Source organism: Corvus cornix, chromosome 26 (genome assembly GCF_000738735.6).
Source record: "Corvus cornix cornix isolate S_Up_H32 chromosome 26, ASM73873v5, whole genome shotgun sequence".
Lineage (NCBI taxonomy): Eukaryota > Metazoa > Chordata > Aves > Passeriformes > Corvidae > Corvus > Corvus cornix.
The window spans coordinates 308,246-327,133 of record NC_046354.1 but is presented as its reverse complement, the minus strand read 5'-3'; the positions used below and the strand labels follow the sequence as shown (position 1 = coordinate 327,133).

At 54.2% G+C, this 18,888-nt stretch overlaps 1 protein-coding gene across 1 annotated transcript; it reads left to right on the top strand.

Moving 5' to 3' along the window:
- Nucleotides 1-567: 567 nt before the first annotated feature.
- On the top strand, nt 568-16,914 carry WNT2B (Wnt family member 2B). The gene is given in 7 exon segments (XM_039565429.1): nt 568-907; nt 12,101-12,321; nt 13,872-14,149; nt 14,561-14,825; nt 15,874-15,914; nt 15,916-15,949; nt 15,952-16,914. Coding segments are annotated over 7 exon segments (1,155 nt in total). The 5' UTR covers nt 568-743; the 3' UTR covers nt 16,104-16,914.
- Nucleotides 16,915-18,888: the final 1,974 nt, after the last annotated feature.

The window sequence follows — 18,888 nt, the reverse complement described above, 5'->3', positions numbered from 1 at the left end:
GGGCCCCTCGGAGCGCGGCTCACCCTGCGGTTTCCCACCCAGCAGTGACACCTGGCGGGGGCGAGCTCGGGCGGAGCCGGCCCCGCATCCCGCATCCCGCATCCCGCATCCCGCATCCCGTCGCACCGCTGAGCCCCTTCCCCGGGCGGGGCCCGACGGGGCGGTCGCGACCGGCGGCTCCGCGCCGCATCCCCACGGGTGCGGGCGCGGCGGTGGGAGCGGCCCCGGTGCGGGGCGGCGGCGGGGGCAGGAGCCCGGAGGGGGCTGTCCGACGTGCCCCCAGGGAGGAGGGGGTCGGTCCGGCCGGAGCGGCGGCTCCGCGTCTCTGACTCTGCCCAATGAGAGCCCGCAGCACGGCGGGCGCCGGCAATATTTGGCCGCGGCCCCCGCGCTCCCATCCCCAGAGCGCCCTCGCCCTCCGCGCAAGGACCTCCATGGCCCGGCCCGGCCTCGCCGCCCGCCCCGCGCCGCTCGGGGGGTGCCGACCCCGCTGAGCGCCCCGCAGCCCCGCGGGGAGGGCCCCCTCGCCGCCCCCGGCCCGGCCCGGCCCGGCCCGGCCCGGCCCGGCCCCGCCGCCCCTCGCAGCAGCATGAGCCTGGGCGCGGGGGCCCAGCCAGGGCTCGCTCAGCAGCGCGGAGCCGGCGGACGCGCCGCGGGGCCGTGACGGGCAGTGCCCCGAGGGGAGCGCGGGCAGGACCCCCTTCCCCGGTCATTTCTCCGTCTGGACCCCGCCCCGGAGAGATATGCTCAGCCCAAACCGCCTGGAAGCGTCTCCAGGGATTGCCGTGGCCCCCGGGCGTGCGGAGTGCGGAGCCTTCCCTCGGACGGCGGGCGCGGCCCCCCGGCTTTGCCTTCCCCTCGTCCTCCTCCTGCTTGCCCTGACGCCCCGCGCCGACTCCTCGTGGTGGTGAGTTCCCGCGACGGCCCCGCCGCCCCGACGGTCCCCGGGCCACCGCCGGCGGGAGCTGCGTGGGGCGCGGTCGAGGGACGGGGATGGAGATGGAGACGGGGATGGAGATAGGGATGAGAACGGGAACAGGCGCGGGAACGGGGACAGGGTGAGGACGTGAATGGGGATGGGGACGGAGAAGACGGACTAGGAGTCGGGGCAGCGCTGGCGGGAGCGCAGCGAGCCCCGCAGTGTCGGAGCCGGCGCCCCGTGCCCGACGTGCGGCCGTGGGAGCCGGCGGGGACCGGCCGGGGCTGTGCGGGCTCCCCGCGGCTCTACCTGCGCGGCTCCGGTGGCGCCCCGGGCTCCCAGAGCGGAGCGCAGGCGGCGGCCGGAGTGGAGCGGCGGAGACGGAGCCGCCCCGGGGCCGGTACCGAGTCTTTCCCCGAGGCGCCGTCACCGCAGTGGTCACGGGCACCCCGCGCCCCGAAAATGACGCCGGCTCCTTCCTTGGGGTTGGGACTTGCCGCGGGGACCTCCGGTTCTGTCGGGGAGCCCCCCGTGCGCTATGACACCTCTGGAAGTCATCCCTCCCCGGGCACGGCAAGGATCAGGCTGAGCCCATCGGTACGGTTTAGACAGGGGAAGCGACAGCAGCTCCCCTGATCCCGCCGGAGCTCCCATCCCAACGGGCTGCACAGTTGCCTGCACAGTTATGTTACTTTGCTCCTGGGAAGCGAAGAAGTTGATGTCCCCCCTCCTTTAGATAAGATGAGGCTTTGTAACAGATAGAAATGACGCCATACCAAAAGCCTTCTGGAAATTAGTCTCCTCCTGCCGCGGTTTGTGTAACAATGAAAATTCATCTCTGCAGAATGACAGTAATTAGGAAAGCAAGGATTTCAAAGTTTTCCAATCGACCCTGTGCTGCTTCAGTAGTTCAGCAACACTGGAGAAAAAAAATAGTTGGCTGCAGGAAAGTTCTCAGTGTCACCCACCCTATAAAAGTCCGCTCTAATCTTGTGGAAAACAGTGTTTTCCATGCCAGTCTCATCATCATTAGCAGATCACGGTGGATTCGGCATAACTTGATCAAATTCAACCCATCTGCCACTGAAAGAAAACGGTAGTTTCTGGAAATTCTCAGCTACCGTGGAGCACTCTGTAAGGGCCAGGGAGCACTTAATAGTCAGGCAGATAGCACAAGTATTCCCCGTGTGGCAGCCCTGGCCGGGCTGGCATCCCTAGAAGAGCGATTCCAGGGTGAGAAAGGCGGATGGGAAAGCCGTGGGGCTGGGAGGGAGCGGGGAGCCCGGGGGACATGCTGCTCGGGCAGCTGGTGGCAACCAAGCACAAAAGCAACTTCTTCAAGAGGCCAGAAAATGCCCGGGGGGGTGGGGGGGTGGCAAATGGAAAGTAGAAAGAGCAAGGCTTTCACAGCCATGCCCAGAGGTTTCCTGCAGCCTGGTCAGCCATGGGGAACTGGAATCACTGGGAGAGAAAATGAGTCACTGTTGAGGAGTCTCAGGTTGATACAAGCACTGACCTGGCTTCCCTAGCCGGCTCTGCCCCAACCCAGCAGGGCAGGTGAAGGCAGGATGGCTTCTGTGGGCAAGGTGAGGTTGCTAAAATGCAAAAAGCCGAGGAAGGAAGGAGGGGACAGTGGAGAAGTTGGATTATTTCCATTATCGCGGAGGCTGGAGAAAGAGAGGTTTGTTAGAGCTGAGGAGTGAGTGCAGGGGGATGACATGGCTGGGAAAAAAAGAGGAATGTAGTAGTCCCAGCATCATCTGCCCAGAGATGGGCAGTTCCGGTAACACACGTGGATGCTGAAGGGTGAAAATTCCTTCCTTAGGAAGAGTGTTAAAATCACCTATTTCCCTTACTGTCATACCCCACTTCTCCCCACAACGGCTGCGCCGCGGTCTGCCCTCATTCCAAGTGCGTGTCGCTTCCCAGCAAGCGGGAGGAAAAACAGCCACGTTTTAAGCCTCGGTAGCTATGGCTTGTTTGGAGGAAGCTCGATTTAGCTCCCACAGCAGTTTGTGTTCTCAGCTTGCAGACCGATCCCCGGCTGGCAGCTCGAGGGGAGAGGAGAGCAGGGCAGCCCTGGGGAGCTGCGCTTGTCTGGGGCTGGGCAGGTCCCCCCGCGCAGCCCCACGGCCACGGTGCAGCCAGGCACAATGCCTTCGGACATTTTTGCCAAGTAGTATTGGTTCCAAGGACCTTAAATACGTGACTTTTAAACCAAAACCAATTAGAAATTGAATATATTAAACTCTTAAGGTTCACACTTTCAGTTGAACTTTCTCTTCTGGAAAGCTGAACATTCCTAAGAAAAGCCTAAATTGAACTGAGCACTGTTGTGCTGGACGTGTCAGTCCAGCACAATAGCGTGTTTAGTTGAAATTGTGTTTTACTGAAAATGGTTTCAACCAGCTGTGGTTTGGGAAAAAGTTATTCAGTGATTTGCATAGGTTTCCAAGTACATCTTTAGCACCACTGATGTTACAGTAAATACATTTAGTGGTGCATCATCATTCCTTATTTTAATTATTATTGCCAAATTCTTCTAGGGATTCACACACAATAAACTTGTGGAACTAGAGGAAATACTTCTCATTTTCAGAGTCAACTTTTTAAGTAGTTTAATAGGAAAAACTGGGTCCCCTCTGATCACAGTACATGGAAAGGAAATATCAACCAAATGTTTCTTCTAAACAACTGCAAATTATTAATTTTCAGTGACGTCAGGCATGGCTCAGCTGCCTCACAGAAACGCCAGGAATGGGTGAACTTTGGCGTCCAAAAGAGTGGTTGTGGGTGTGTGTGTGTGCATGTGCACGTGCTCAGAGCACGGGCAGAGGGGACAGGTTGGGGACAGTGGGGTTTTGGCCTGTGTGGTTGTGGCCGGGCTCCGAGGCCACCGTGACTAACAGTGACGGCGGGATGGCTGTGGCTGTGGGGAGCAGCACCCTTGCATAAATGCTTCCAAACTCTAAAGTGTTACTTAGCAACAAAATACCAGCTGAAACACAGACAGAAATTAAGAAGGAATGCAACGGGAAAATCCCTAAATCCCGTTTACACTTGCGTGCACTCGAGTATGGAGAGCAGCATCGTCTGGGGGATGGCGGCTGGCAGGGCTGTGCCCTGCGCCGTGAGAGGCCGTCAGGCCCCAAAAGCGGCCTCCAAAATTCCTTTGGAAAGATTTTGGAGATTAGACAAATGTTGCTTATAAACATAAACTGTGCAATAAACAAACTTGGTGTAAATAACTAAGTAGAGTTTACTCGCTATTGAGAGGCTAGCGAGCTGTTCTGGTGTGGAAAGCCATTCTGAAATTAAAGGTTTGGTTAAAGAAAAATGTACACAAAGCCCTGCATACCCCCCTGCATCCCACCCTCACACACACCCACTCTCCTGCAACCCACACGGACCCCCCCCCATCTCCCCAGCACACCAAATCCTTGTTAGCTAACTTGTTTATTGCTGACCACAGCCCTTGGAAACTACAAATATTTAATTTCATCTGGCATTGGAACAGATGGGAGGCATCAGGCTCCCAAAGAGATAAAACAAATCTGTGAAAGAAAGAGGATCGCAAGTTTGGGTGTGGGTTGGAGAGCATGTGGGAGCCTGGCAACCACATGGGGCTACCCATAGTGCTGGCAGGATACAGGGGCTCCAAGAGAGCTGCTGCATCCTGGGGTGTGATGTCCGTATGAGGATTTTGAGGGATGACCAGTCCAGAGTCAGGCAGCCATCATGGTCCAGCTCCCTTCCTTGGCCAGGGAAGGAGGAGTGTGTTCATGGGCATGGAAAACATACCAAGGGCAAATCATGAAGCAGGAGTGCTCATCGCTCCCTCTGTGTCAGAGCAACCCCTGGACATGGTGTCAGGCTCTGGCCAAGGGTTTGGCAAGGACACCCCCACTGCAGATGGAGAAGGGGATATTCTCACCATGATGGGTTGTTGGCAGGAGCTGTGCTCCCGCTAGCGTTCTCCAGGATTTGTGATGTATTTCCATTGTGACACCAGTGCTGTTAATGGTCCAGGTACAGTGAATGGGCACAAGGAGTGATGGAAAAATGGAGCCACACATATGTGGATACAGGATATAGGAGAGAGAAGCTCATTTAAGCAGGCATCATGCTAAGGTGTGTGGGAGGGGAAATAGCATAAATAGGAATGTTTGAAATTAAGCCAAGGGAAAGACAGCTGCATGGAGGAGCTCCACAGCCCACTGTGTAACCCTCTGGGGCGCAAGGGTGCCGCTCCTCCCCTCCGTGCCAGTCTCAGCAGGGCAGACCCACAGCAGCCCCCGGAGGGCTTTGCTAGTAGAGGGTCTGGCAGGCTGTGTGGGGGCTGCGACGCCTGTGTGTCCATGGCTGTGATCCCATCCTGTGCCTTGAACCATTCCCTCCACCACCAGCACCTCGGCTGCAGAGCAGCTCATCACCCATTCAGTCTTGGCACTCTCGGAGGCAAGATACAGAATCACAGAATAGATTGGAAGGGACATTAAAGCATCTCGTTCCAACCCCTCTGCCACGGGCAGGGACAGGGGACAAAGTACTGGGAGCAGAACTTGCCACCTCAAAGGGGAGAGGACGTGAGCACTTGGGACACTGAGATCCTGGGGTGTTCGCCCCGGCTGTCAGTTTGTTGTTGCAGAGCACTTTGCATGGCAATAAAAGCAGGAGGTCAGTGACCAGGAAGTCTTTATCCTGAGGCGCTCTGCAGCTCCGGCTGTCCAGGCGGCCGTGCTGTGAAAAATAAGTTTTAAAGTCAAGTCAGACTGATGGAGAATGAACCCCGTGGCCTTTGCAGCAGCCCTGGTGTTCTTGGTTAGGGTGGATGGAACAGATGGGTTCTCTCAGTCACTCTGCGCCCTTATAATAATCCTAACTGTGCTGCTTAGTCCATTTTTCATTAGGGTCACTTTCACCTATAGGAAATCTTTCTTAGAAAGAAAGGCAGAAGGAAAAAATCCTTCTGCTCTTCCAAACTCATTAGCTTTTACTATTACCAAAAGTGATTTCAGCAGTGCCATGAGGAGACCTGTGCTGGGCCAGATCCCATGGAAACACACAACTTCTTCCCGGAGCAGCTCACACCCGACACACAGGATGGAAAAGAGAATTGTACATCTAGCTTTACTAACAGAAATTGTCTTACCTCCCCACCTCTTAGCAAAGGACTTTAAGATTTGGGGAGAAAAAAATTGATTCTTAAGGGTAAAGGATATTTTTAATGAGCAATTATTTTGTATTCATGCACCACCAACAATGTCCCTGAGGAACAGCTTTCACCCAGCACTGACCAAAGTTTTCAGACCCCAATTTTCAGGTCACTGTTATGCAAGATGCCAACAGCAAAGCCTCCCACATCTGCCCAGGGGACAACAGAGTACAGTACCCATCTGCTCCATCTCCCCAGGACCACAGTGTTTCAGTCCTCCTCACAGAAACTACATCCCAATGACTGCACTGGGGTGCAGGAAAACCACAGAGAGCGGACAGAGGCCAGGATCTGAAGGCAGACAACTGTTAAAAGAGGAATGCACAAGAAAGAGAAAGATAACAGTGCAGAAAATGAAAAACATGTCCCTTGAGTGGCACGGGTAGTGGCTCAGCATTATGATATTAAAAATTATTGGAGTGAGACTAACACTCTCAACACGCAGAGTAGTGGGTCTAAGTGAGGAAATTAGGACTATTAATTATTCCAAGGCATTAAGAATTCCAGCAGGCCAGGATGGCCCTGTTCCCAGTGGGGCTTAATAAAATACTCAGGGTTTGTAATACTAAAATAATATCTCAGATGTCTATAGCACCTTGCAACCCAAAGTGCTTGGCAGTTGGCTATAAATTGTCTCCCACAGCAGGGAGAGCAGAGGAAGGAAGGTGCAGCATCCTTGGGAAGTATGCAAAGAACTTGAGGAGGTGAAATGCTGCCAGGCATGATGGAATTTGCTCTTTAGCAGGCAAAGAGGCAGGGATGTTGGATTTGATCCTATCTGCATGAGGTGTCTCCAACAGCTGCCTAGGGCTTTCCAGCCTCCCACCAAAATACAGATTTCATGAGGACTCAGTGGGACGGGAAGAGACCCAAAGCCAGGGTAGTTCGGCTCCCAAGTTGATTGTCAGGACTGTCAAAACTCTTAGAGAGCAACAGGGAGCTGAATCACCAGGGGATGGACTCCCACAGCCTCTGATGCCACCAAGAAGGCAGACCATGTTCTGGTCTCAGCCTCAGAGCTCTTTTCAGACCTCAGGAGCAGAGACTGTCCAGAACCCCCAGGAGCAGCCGACATGGCTGGGGGTCCAGGGATTCCAGGTTGCCTTACCTGCCCTGAACACACCCTGCAGATGGTAGGGAGTCGCTGTGCCAGGAAAGGCGAATTCTCCAGCTGAAAACCCATTACCTGGGATGTCAGAGCCAAGCCTGATGCCATCGCTAAGACCCTTTGAGTGGAAGGAGCATCCCTTCACCTCAAAGCCATCTCTGTGTGTCAGGGACCAGCGTGGGCTCCCTGAGCTTCCTCACACCAGGATCCTGGCCCACTGCATCACAGAGCTGCTTGCACAGACATCCTTCTCCCACATAAAGCTGTGACAGTGATTTTAGTTAAGCTTAGCTTCTATTAATCTAATTTAAAACTGTGCCTTTAATGGTGCTCGTGCAACCCCAGTTTGCCCACAGTAGGAACTTAGGAGGTTTCAAGCAGCTGTTTTAATTCAGAGCATTAAAATTTTGATTTGCCTGAGAATGGCAATTCCAAAAATTTCCCTTTTAGAATCTAGTCATGTTCAAATAGGTTTTCCAATGCCTTATGACATGGTGAAAAATGAAGTCTTAGCTAAAGCAATGTCTAGTATAAATTTCATTGAAAACTGAATTAGGGCACTCAGTTATTTCACAGGAACACCTTGGTATTATGGAAGAGCAACAGAACAGTTTCTGATTCCATGTAACTTTACAAATTCCCTTGAAATTAATTTCTTTCTTCAAAACCTCATTTTCCAAGAGACATTTCCCACCTGATATTTCCCAGTGAGCACATGCAAGGAGGAGAGCAGCCGTGGAAACTCTGAGGTGTTCAGACTGTCACCTGAGCAGGGGGCAGAGACACGAGGAGCCACAGGAGCCTGCAAATCCTTGGCGAAGCCGGGCAGGCTCTGTTGGGAAGCACAGGAGCAGGACACATCCAGCACAGCCAAGCCGTGGAAGGGGGTTAGCACAGCCTGCACGCTACCAAGTAAATAGATGCGTCTGCCTCTGATTTGCATGTTTATCTTAGAAGCAATTTAGGTTTCTCCTTGTTTACAAGAGCCAAAGTCAGCAGACTCTCCACAAGAACAACAACTGGAAGCCAGAGCGTGACGGTTGTCTCCTGTTCCCTCGTGCATCGGCACTCGCGGGATGCTGGGACGAGCTTGCTGCAGCCGTGCCTCTGGACGCATCCCCGCAGCTTGCACGAGGGAGGAAGGCTGGCAAGGAGAGAAGAGGGCTCCAAAGGTACCTGCCCTTGGAACATGAAGTCTGCATCATCTGCTGTTTTGCTGCCTCGCGAGAAGCAAGGAAGGGAGGGCGGGAGGTCCGGCACACAGTGTCCCACAGCACGGCCCCTCACTGCCGGCTCCGGGCAGCGGGACTCCGGGAGAAAACGGGAAATGCACCCAGCTCGGAACTGCACACTGATCGGCAAGAGGGCACGCTGCAGCATCGTGCAGCCCAAGGTGGGCAGAGGGATTGTGCCAGCCCCTCACCCGAGCTGGGCAGACAGCTCTTCACTTGGCAAAGGGCGATGCCAGGGCTTTATGCACCCTCAGGAGGCAGCAGCACGTGGAATCCCCTTGGACAGGGTGGGGGATTGTTATCCCCATGGGCATGCACTTAATTATCCACTCCCGTCTTCCCTCCCTTCCAGCTCCTCCTCACTGCAGGCTGCCCAGCTCCTGCTTCTGCCTCTCTCCTCCCAACCCTGAAGTCCAGGCCTGAGCAGCCTCCAGCATCAGGAGTTCTCTCTCACAGAGTTTTCTGAACTCAGGGCTTGGGTTTTGTGGGGTTTTTTTTCAGCTGGAAAAATGCAGATTCCCCCAGAGTACAGCGCTGCAGAAATGTGCCACTTCCAGCACAACTTCATTTGTTTGAAAACAAAGTTCTGATAAGGCAGCTGGGGACTTCTCAGAATATCCATTGTCTTTCCCATTGCAGTGTTTTTAAAATGTCACAGATTTTGAGAAATAAAATTGGAAGGGATGCTTTCATCTATCCAAAACAAATGTTTGGGTTTTTTCCCCTCCCAAAACTCTGCTTGGCAGAATTTTCTGATGTTCCTCGTCTTGCTCCAGTTCAGAGTAACTGAACCCAACTGGAGCATTTCTCACCAAGTGGAAGCTTTCGTCTTTGCCGAGATAATCACAGTCTTTCCAGGCCATGGGAGGAATTTTCCCTTTAATTGTGTGCTAGATTTCAGTAAATAAACTCTGATGGAATCCCATAGGTGCTGTTGTAAATCCACTGCCACAGGCCACAGGCAAAGGGAGATGCAGCCTCTGACCCTGGTGGTTCTGGGGTGCACATGGTGAGGTGCTCCCGCAGCAGTTGGTGCCCTTTGCTCTGCTCTCCTTCCACTTTCTCCTGCTGATAATGTTTGCTCTGATCTGGGTATTTGGCAGGAGAACTAAGGAGAAGTAATTAGCTTCCAGTGTGAAAAAGGGAGTGCGTAGTGTTTATCTTGTCTGGAGGGTTTCCCTTGATCTCGGTCTCCCAGGGGATGGTGTTGTGCTTTATCCATCACTCTCCAGTCTGGGAGGCAGCTCCTCTGCCCACTGCTTTGTCCCAGCCCACTCACAGCCCACTGCTGTGACTGGACACCAGTGCACCAGCTCAGTAGCCCTGGCACAGGGCAGGGGATGGGGTCCCCACAAGGTCCATGGTGAGGTGGCCCATCACAGAACATTTTACCTTTTCCAGCTTCCCCAGCATCCCTTTTCTCCAGCGAAGAGGAGCTTTGGCTCCTTCTGAACCTCCATCCTGCAACCCGCTGCCTCCCAGCATCTGAGCACTGCTCTTGCCAGCACAGGCAAGAGCCAGCCATCCCCATCCTTGCTGGGCAGAATGAATTTAGGGCTAGAGACCTGGCCATGCTTCCCCATAGGAATTCTGCAGTCCCACTCAATGCCACCATGCCATCATCCAGCTGTCGGATGCTCCTCTGTCCTGCCCTGCCCGCCATGGGAAGGAACAGGCTGCTCTCACAGCGTGGCATGAATAAGGCAGTGAAACACCCGCAGTCAGCAGTGCTCGAGGAGCTCCTGTTGGCTTTTCTTTCCCAAACAGCTTCTGCTGCTTCCCTGTTCCTCTGCTTCAGGATGAAAGGCTGGCGAGCATGCCTGTGACAATAATGCTCACTGCCCCTTGGAGTCTGGGCTTGCAAAGCCATGGGGAGCTGGATTTATTATCCTCAGCTCCAACCCGAGATGACCTTGTGCCTCTGCCAGCATTTAAACAAAATATTTTAAAAGAGGGAAGAGATCCCATTGCTTTCTGTGCTTGCAGGGCTTTCCTGAGCCTGGGAGCTCTCTCTGGGGTTGATAGAACTGAGAGAACATGTCCAGAGAGAGACAATGAAATATTGTCCAAGCTTATTGCTTTTTATTATTGAAGGAAGGTTTTTGCTTCCAGTCTGGGGGCTAGAAAAATTCTGAATATCACCCAAACCTTATCCCCTCCAGCCAGAATCCCAGCTCCATGCTCTGCGGCAAAAATCATCCTCCAGCACAAGCAGCAAGAGGGGCGAGCGGGTGGTGCAGGCAGGAGCTGACAGGGATGGAAAATTCCATGTTGCTCCCATTGTCCAGGATGGTGTGAGAGTGTGGCGCAGAGCTCAGATCCCTCCCCGGTGGCTGTGGAAAGCTGCCCATGGGGCTCAGCCAGGCTCTGGCACGCTGCTGTTTGTGCGTTGTCTTTCTGCTCGGAGTTCCTGCTCTCTCCCCACTGCTGCAGGGAGGGGACTGGGATACAGGCGGGATAGGAGCCACAGCACAGTTCTATCAGTTGTGCAGCTTCAGGGCATGAGAGTAAATGTTCAGGAGATGCACAGAGAGGAATCAACAGCTGGGGATAACAGTGTGAGTAAGGAGTGCAGCAACAAGAGGTGAAGCCTGCTCCTCTTCCTCCTTCACCTGTGCATGGCACAGGTGTCTATGCTATGGACATTCCTGAAGAATGCAGGCAGGAGACAGGACAGAGCCTGCGCCAGCCACACGGGGCTCAGCTGGGCTCCATCCTGCTGTGCTCAGCAGGGCTGGGTGGCAGCGCAGGGCTGGGATGTTGGGAAGAGGGTGAGAGGGAGGTTTTGCACATCAGCAAGTTTCTCTGCTGCTGCCCGAGGAGTTGACACAGCTCAGGCTTATGGGACACATCCCATGACTCACAGCACCCAGAGCTGGCTGTCTCCTGGGGGAGACGGGCTCCACAGATTCCCTGCTCCTTCCTGCAGTGATGCATGCACTGAGAAAAGCTCTGCTTGCTCCTGGCTGGTGCATCTCAGGATTATTTTATTAAACAAAAAGGCTGTGATGGCTCAGCAGTGCCCTGTCCCTGTGTCCTGTCCCTGTGTCCTGCCTGTCTGAACCACAGCCCCAGGCAGATCTTGACATGTGCCCACAGTTCTCCCATGCCAAGGGGGCACATTGCATAGAGACACCCTGGGCAGAGCCTGGAGCAGCTCTGACACAGCTAGAAAGGAAAGGGAAAGCTGGACTTCAGTGTAAGACGCACCAACCAAGGTGAGGACCTGGAGTCGCTTGGTTTGTTCAGCTGGAGAAGAAATTAACAGAGACTGAGGTCAGACCTCATTGGGGTCTGCTGCTTCCTCCTGAGGGACAGCTCTGATCTCTGCTCTCTGTGACCAGGGACAGGACGCAACGCAATGCCTGGAGATGGATATTGGGAAAAGGTGGTTGGGCACTGAACAGGCTCCCCAATGCAGTGGTCATGGCCCCGATGCAGCCAGAGCTCAAGGAGTGTTTAGACAATACTCTCAAGCACAGGGTGGGATTTTGGGGGGTGTCCTGTGCAGGGCCAGGACTTGGACTTGATGATTCTTGTGGGTCCCTTTCCACTCAGGATATTCAGTGATTCTATGACTCCCCTCTGCAGGCAGGGCAGTAATGTGGTACCATTCTCTCTTGCAGGTACATCGGGGCGCTGGGTGCAAGGGTGATCTGTGATAACATCCCCGGGCTGGTGAACAAGCAGCGACAGCTCTGCCAGAGGTACCCTGACATCATGCAGTCGGTTGGGGAAGGAGCCAAGGAGTGGATCCGGGAGTGCCAGCACCAATTCCGGCACCACCGCTGGAACTGCAGCACCCTGGACCGGGACCACACTGTCTTCGGCCGGGTCATGCTGCGAAGTAGGTTCTGCCCTGTCCCCTTCCCAGCACCATGTGCCTTGTCTTCCTGGGAGAGTCTCTCCTCTCACTGGGCTGCTGTGCCCGGTGGCTTGGATTACTCCCTGAGGAGAGCTTTGCCTTTTCTTGTAAATTAATCAAGTAGTAATGGGAGCAGAGCACTGCATTTGGAATAGCTGCACCAGATGAGATGGAGCAGGGGGAGTGCTGGGGGAGAAGGGGGAAGGAGACACCTCCGGAGAACAGGCTCATATGTAAACAGTAATGGGATATATAAATATTTGGAGAGCGGGGTTGGCCAGGACTCAGCAATTCACGTGGGAACTGGCTGTTCCCTCGCATGGCAAGGGAGGCAAGGCAGAGACACAGCTCCAATCCTTGATTCAGGCTCCAAGGTGGAGGAGGATCATGGCTATGGGGCAGGTGCCAGCCCTGCACAAAGGGCTGGGCATGGCCCCTGCTCGGGAGGGACCTTCCCGCTCCAGGTGAGGGATGGACACAACACCAGCAGGGATGCACCCAAGAAACGTACCCAAGGAACAAAAAGGTACCATGGGGACAGGGATGGGGCAGTTCCAGAGCAGGAGCAGCATCATGGGCTCCAGCTGCCCCGGGAGTCATCTGGCAGCAAACAGGCCCTGGGAGCTGGTGCAAGCCCTGGCACAGGCAGCGGCACTGCAGGACAGATGCTGCTGCATCCCATGACGTGCCAGGAATATCTAGCCATGTGGCCTCCAAATCAAAAGCGGCTGGAAGAGTCTTCCCACTCGCAGCTCGTATGGAGGACACGTGAGCGCCACGCAGGGAGCCAGGCAGTGGGGGGCTTGCTCCTAGCTGGCGGGGGGATGGGGCAGCTGCCCATGGGTTGGACGAGCATCAGAGCCACAAGGAAGATGCCCAACCTGACTGGAGGGAAGGGGACTGGAATGCCGAATGCAGCACTCACCCTGCCATGCTGCAGCCTGCCTGCTCAACCTCTCTGTTCCCATCACGGCACCTTTTCTCCTGCTTGCATCCTCTCCTGGCAAAGGATGGGGAATGATGAAAGCTACTCGCCACAGCCCCATCCTGCGAGGCCCAAAGAGACCTCTGCTGCCTTTGAAGTTGCTTTCAAAGGCTCTCAAAATGAAGACTAACATGGTTTTGATTTGCAGCTTCTTTTACAACATTATAAAAACAGCTGCAAACTTGAACCAGAGACATAAAATAGCAGGCAGTGAGCTGTGCTGTGTGGGGAGAGCGGAGCCCGGCCGGGGCTGGCGCTGCCTCCATGCTCTGCACAGCACTGGGATGGAGGGAAGTGGCCCTGACAGAAGGGTGCTGGCTGGTCCTGCAGGCTTAGCACCCGTGGACATGTACCCTGAGCACTTCAATTAGTGTGAAAGGCTCCAGGGAAGCTGAGTCTGGACACTGTAGTCAGCAGAGGTGTTTGGGCTTGGCTTACCCACATACAGGATGGTCTCGCTCCCCATGCCCTGGTCTTTCACGGGATGCAGGTGCTTGGCACAGCCTGGCACGTTCATTCCCCATCCTTGTTTCTCTCCCCGTGGCAGGCAGCAGGGAGGCCGCCTTCGTCTACGCCATCTCCTCGGCTGGGGTGGTCTATGCCATCACGCGGGCGTGCAGCCAGGGGGACCTCAAGGTCTGCAGCTGTGACCCGCTCAAGAGGGGCCGCTCCAAGGACGAGCGCGGGGAGTTCGACTGGGGCGGCTGCAGCGACAACATCAACTATGGGATCCGCTTTGCCAAAGCCTTTGTGGATGCCAAGGAGAAAAAAGTGAAGGATGCCCGGGCGTTGATGAACCTGCACAACAACCGCTGCGGGAGGATGGTGAGTGCAGCCCCTGCAGCAGAGCCCAGCACTTGCCCATCCCACTGGGACCTTCCATAGGGAACTGGGCAGCTGAGATAGCTTGGCCACAGAAACAGGACCTTGGGCATCTCTGGAGGGCGGTTCCTTCTGGGGATGAGGGCTGGATGCTGCCCTGCCTTCACAGTGCTCCTCTGCACACTTTGCCCTGGGGAATGGCCCCACGAGGATGGCAGGACCCCACTTCCCTTTGCTTCCTGTGTCCTTGGTGATGTTGGCATCAGTGACCTCTGTACACAGCCCCCATCTCCAATTAGGAGCTCCATCCCACACAGCCAAGGGCTGATAAGCTGCACCAGGAATGAGTGGACACTAGTGCAATACCTGATGCCCAGGATGACCACTGGTCCTTATGCATCCCTCTTCCCACAGGCTGTGAAGCGCTTCCTGAAGCTGGAGTGCAAATGCCACGGGGTCAGCGGCTCCTGCACACTAAGGACTTGTTGGCTGGCAATGTCAGATTTTCGAAAAACAGGGGATTACCTAAGGAAGAAATACAACGGGGCCATCCAGGTGACGATGAATCAGGATGGCACTGGCTTCACAGTGGCCAACAAGAACTTCAGGAAGCCCACAAAAACAGATCTGGTGTATTTTGAGAACTCACCTGATTACTGTGTGATGGACAAGTCAGCAGGTAAAACCCAGAGCTCCAGTCATTACCCAAAAGCATCTCTTCCTCCCTTCCCAACAGCCAGCAGCTCCCAGCTAGCCCAGCCTGGGGGCTCAGCTCCCCCACTCAACCCCAGTCTTTGGAGACGGGGTTACCCAGACCCAGACTCCCCACAACACCCCACACCTGCACAGGCAGGAATGCGTCTGTCCAAAATCCCCAAGCTTTACACCAAAGCCCCAAACCCCTCAGGCTTCTGGTAATGACAGAAGTGGAGTGTATCATCAGAGCCCATCTCCTGCAGAGCAAAGCTCCCTTGAACAGGCAACAAAGAGCCTGTTCCGTGCACAGGCTGCCAGCTGCTCCTCTGAACACATCCCGAGGTTGGGATGAGAGCGGGGAAGGGGTGTCAGGGCTGCTGGACTCCTGCAGAGATGATCAGTGGTTTCTCAGCCTGGAGCATTCCCAGGTTAGGAATTCGCAGCAGCCATGGGAGCTCGGTGGGGAAGACAAAACATGCTCCTGCCATACTCAGCCCGAGCAGAGAGGGCATTCTGAGCTTTGCCAGCTGCAAAGCCTGGCTCGGTGGGCACACACTGCTCCAGGGGTCCCCCAGGCACAGAGGGGCTGCACAGAGCCCATCCCTGTCCCCCACCACTCTTATGCTCTGGCAGCAGCAAACACAGGCTCTAGCAGTGGGCTTGGGAAGGGGAGCATGCAGAGTATCATAGAAACCCAGAATGTTTTGGGTTGGAAGGGATGTGAAAGATTATCTCATTCCAACCCTCCATCATGGGCAGAGACACCGAAGCTGCATCCCTGGCTGGGTTCGCAGCATCCCATATCCATAAAGCACAGCAAGTGCAGGCTCCAAAGTGCTGCCTTTGGAGACCCCACTGCAGCACATGCTGTGACAGGAACAATGGGATTTCCCCACTGAAGCAGTCGCACCCAAGGTCCCCACCGCAGCTGGAGATGCCCAGTCTCACCAGTAACCCCTGCGGGTGGGTGGGCAGGGAAGTGTTGGAATACGATGGAGAACACCCTGACCTGCTGTCGCTTCCTTCCCCAGGCTCCCTGGGCACGGCCGGCCGGGTGTGCAGCAAGGTGTCCCGCGGGAACGGACGGCTGCGAGGTGATGTGCTGCGGGCGGGGTACGACACCACGCGCGTCACCCGCATCACCAAGTGCGAGTGCAAGTTCCACTGGTGCTGCGCTGTGCGCTGCAAGGAGTGCGAGGACACTGTGGATGTGCACACGTGTAAAGCTCCCAAACGGGCTGAGTGGTTGGACCAGACCTGACGAGATGGGAGCACTGAGGGAAGAAGCCACTGCCACCCCCCTTGCAATCTTTTTTAACCCCTGTGCCCTGAGGGCCACGATGTTCTGGGAGCTGTAGTTCAACTGCATGGCTTTTATTTAATTAATTCTGCAAAGCACTAAGGAAAGGACTACAGTTCCCAGGAGGTACTGTGGGCCCTTCAGATTTGCTCAGCAAAACTAATCCCTGACCTAGGAGGAGGCTGCGATCCTTGCTTAAACTGTGAACCTGCAAAGGTTCTCTTCGCAAAGGGACAGTGCAACCAATATGGATTCAGAGGACCGACTGTCGGGACGTGATGGCTGAGGAATCCCGTTCCTCCCCAGAGAATCTACGTGACAGTAAAGCTTCACCAGCAAAAAACATTAGTTCAGAATAATCTACTCTTGCAAAAGCACTCTTGCTTTTCCTTTTCTGCAAGGCCAGAGGAAGGGTGTTGTGAATCTGTAAGACAGTTCCATGATACCCGTGTTTCCCTTGAGCAGACCTGGCACATCACTAACCCCACTGAGCAAGAGTCACCTCTGCACGAGGCTTGTCCCTGTGTCCCCAGCACAGGGAACAAGTAGAGCTCTAACTTGGGCCTGAACCCTGAAGGACTGCACAGAGACAAGGCCACCTCTAGATGCTGGTGGATACAAAGGGCTTGAAAGAGCAAATGAAACCTGTGAACTTACTGGTAGGTTCTGAAGTCAACGGTACAACAGCATCTCTGTACAACTCACGTGTATGTTGTGTATATTGCTTATTATTTTAAGTCAAAATTCATTATAAACCTGTATCAGAAAATTATGTCCTTTGCTTTTTGAATTCCTACACACTCAGTTGGGCACTTTCCCAGAGCAGGAACCAGCCTGCAGTGTTTCTCTTCCCTGCTGTCTGCAGCTCCTGCTGTCCCAAACCTTCCTACAAAGTTGAGCACCTGAAGCCCCAGGGGAATCCTTCCTCAGCAGCATCACGCTTCAGGACATGTGGATGCCCCATCCCCAAAAGTGTCCAAGGCCAGGTTGGACAGGACTTGGACCACCCTGGTCTAGTGGAAGGTATCCCTGCCCATGGCAGGGGGTGGAACAAGATGAGGTTTAAAGTCCTTTACCACCCAAACCATTCCATGGTTCTATAGCACTGGGTTGAGCAGGAGATGCTTGATAAGCTTCCAAATCTTTCCGATTAAAAAACCCCAAACACTAGAAACATAATCAACTAAAATTGAAGTTGATGAGAGGAGGGGCAGGCAGCTGCAGAGCTGCTGGTAGATAAGTTACAGGGATCCACCCCTCATGTCTACAAATTTCCTCTTTTCTCCACCAATTTGAGCAAGCAGACATTACAAGAATGCTTTATTCGGTGTACAGATATTTTATAGAGTCTGGTCGAAAGGTGCCAGTCCACATAAAAAAATGCAGTGTATAACAGTTGAACCTGGAAACTAAACTGACCCAGATAAAAAAGAAAAATTACCTTAATCATTGCAATTTGTGAGGCTGAGGGTGCTCCTGCAGTTCCCTCACCTGAGCTAGGCTGCACATTGCCTCAGGCAGGCTGTGCCTCCTCCCTGAGCCAGGAAAAATGGCGTTCATTTTCCTGATACTGCTCAGCATCGTGCTGGTGAGCAAGTAAGGATGTTTCACACAAAGGAAGTTTTCATGGAAATTCCAAGCTTGTAACAATAAGAAAGGCCAAGTCAACAGGGATATTCACCTGCAAATACTTTTTGCTGGGGTCTGCTTTACAGCAATTAGCTGCCAGAGGGGATGTCAGAGGTCTCAGAGGAGCTGGGGTTTTCTCCTGGAAGCAGTGAGATGTGTGGGCAAGAGGGAGCTGAGAAGGCTACAAGAGCAAAGTCTGAAGGAAGGTCAAAGGAGCATGATGGGATTAAGGCAAAGAAGATTATTCTGGTCCTAAGCCACCCATTGGCTACTGTACCAAGAGCATCTCCGAACAGGAATTTTACTCAATGGCCCTAGGAAATAATAGTTTAAGTGGGGAGAGAAAACCACTTTGAAACCGGTTCTGATGGGGGAACTGCTCAAAGAATTAAAAGAGCCTGGATTAAGCACCTTCCTCCATGCCAGACCCCCGAGAGTGCTCATGCAGAAAAAGGACCTTCAGCAGAGCTGCTGCAAAGCCACAGCCAAGCCAAAAGGTGACATTTTAATGGAGCTCTTAATGGAATCCCACCTTCCCACTGCCTGTTTCTTACAGAATTAAATCAATTCCCTGACAGCACAAGAGGGTTTGGCAGCACCGTCCCTGCTCTTGGACTGGAGCTGGTGTTTACCCAGGAGACTTCTGGTCTCCCCCCAGGCCCTTCCAAGACCCTCTGAGTTTCAGGGAGGGACAATTTTCCCATCCCGGCTGTACCCAGGAATGCTGACAGGTGAGCGGGAGGTCTGAGCCAGGCCAAAGGCATCCCAAGCCAGTGCAGCATCCATCAGCACAGGCTAATTGACTGGGAAGAGCCTCTCATTTATCTTCATTACTGCTCCACCTACCATCAATTTATGACAGATTTGAAAAAAATGCTGCCCCCTCAGCCATCAATCCAAGACTCCCTCCCAGAGCAGGACACACTCCCTGGGCTGGGAAGGACCCAGTGCCTGGGGACCCGGGGTCAGCCGCCAACAAACACTTCTTCTGTAGAGGACCCTGGGGGGCATCTGTAGGAGATCTGTGGGCCCACCTGATGAATGACACCTTAATCAGTGGCTGCTGCCAAAATATACCCTCCCTTTGAACACAGATGTTCATATTTTAAAACAAAGA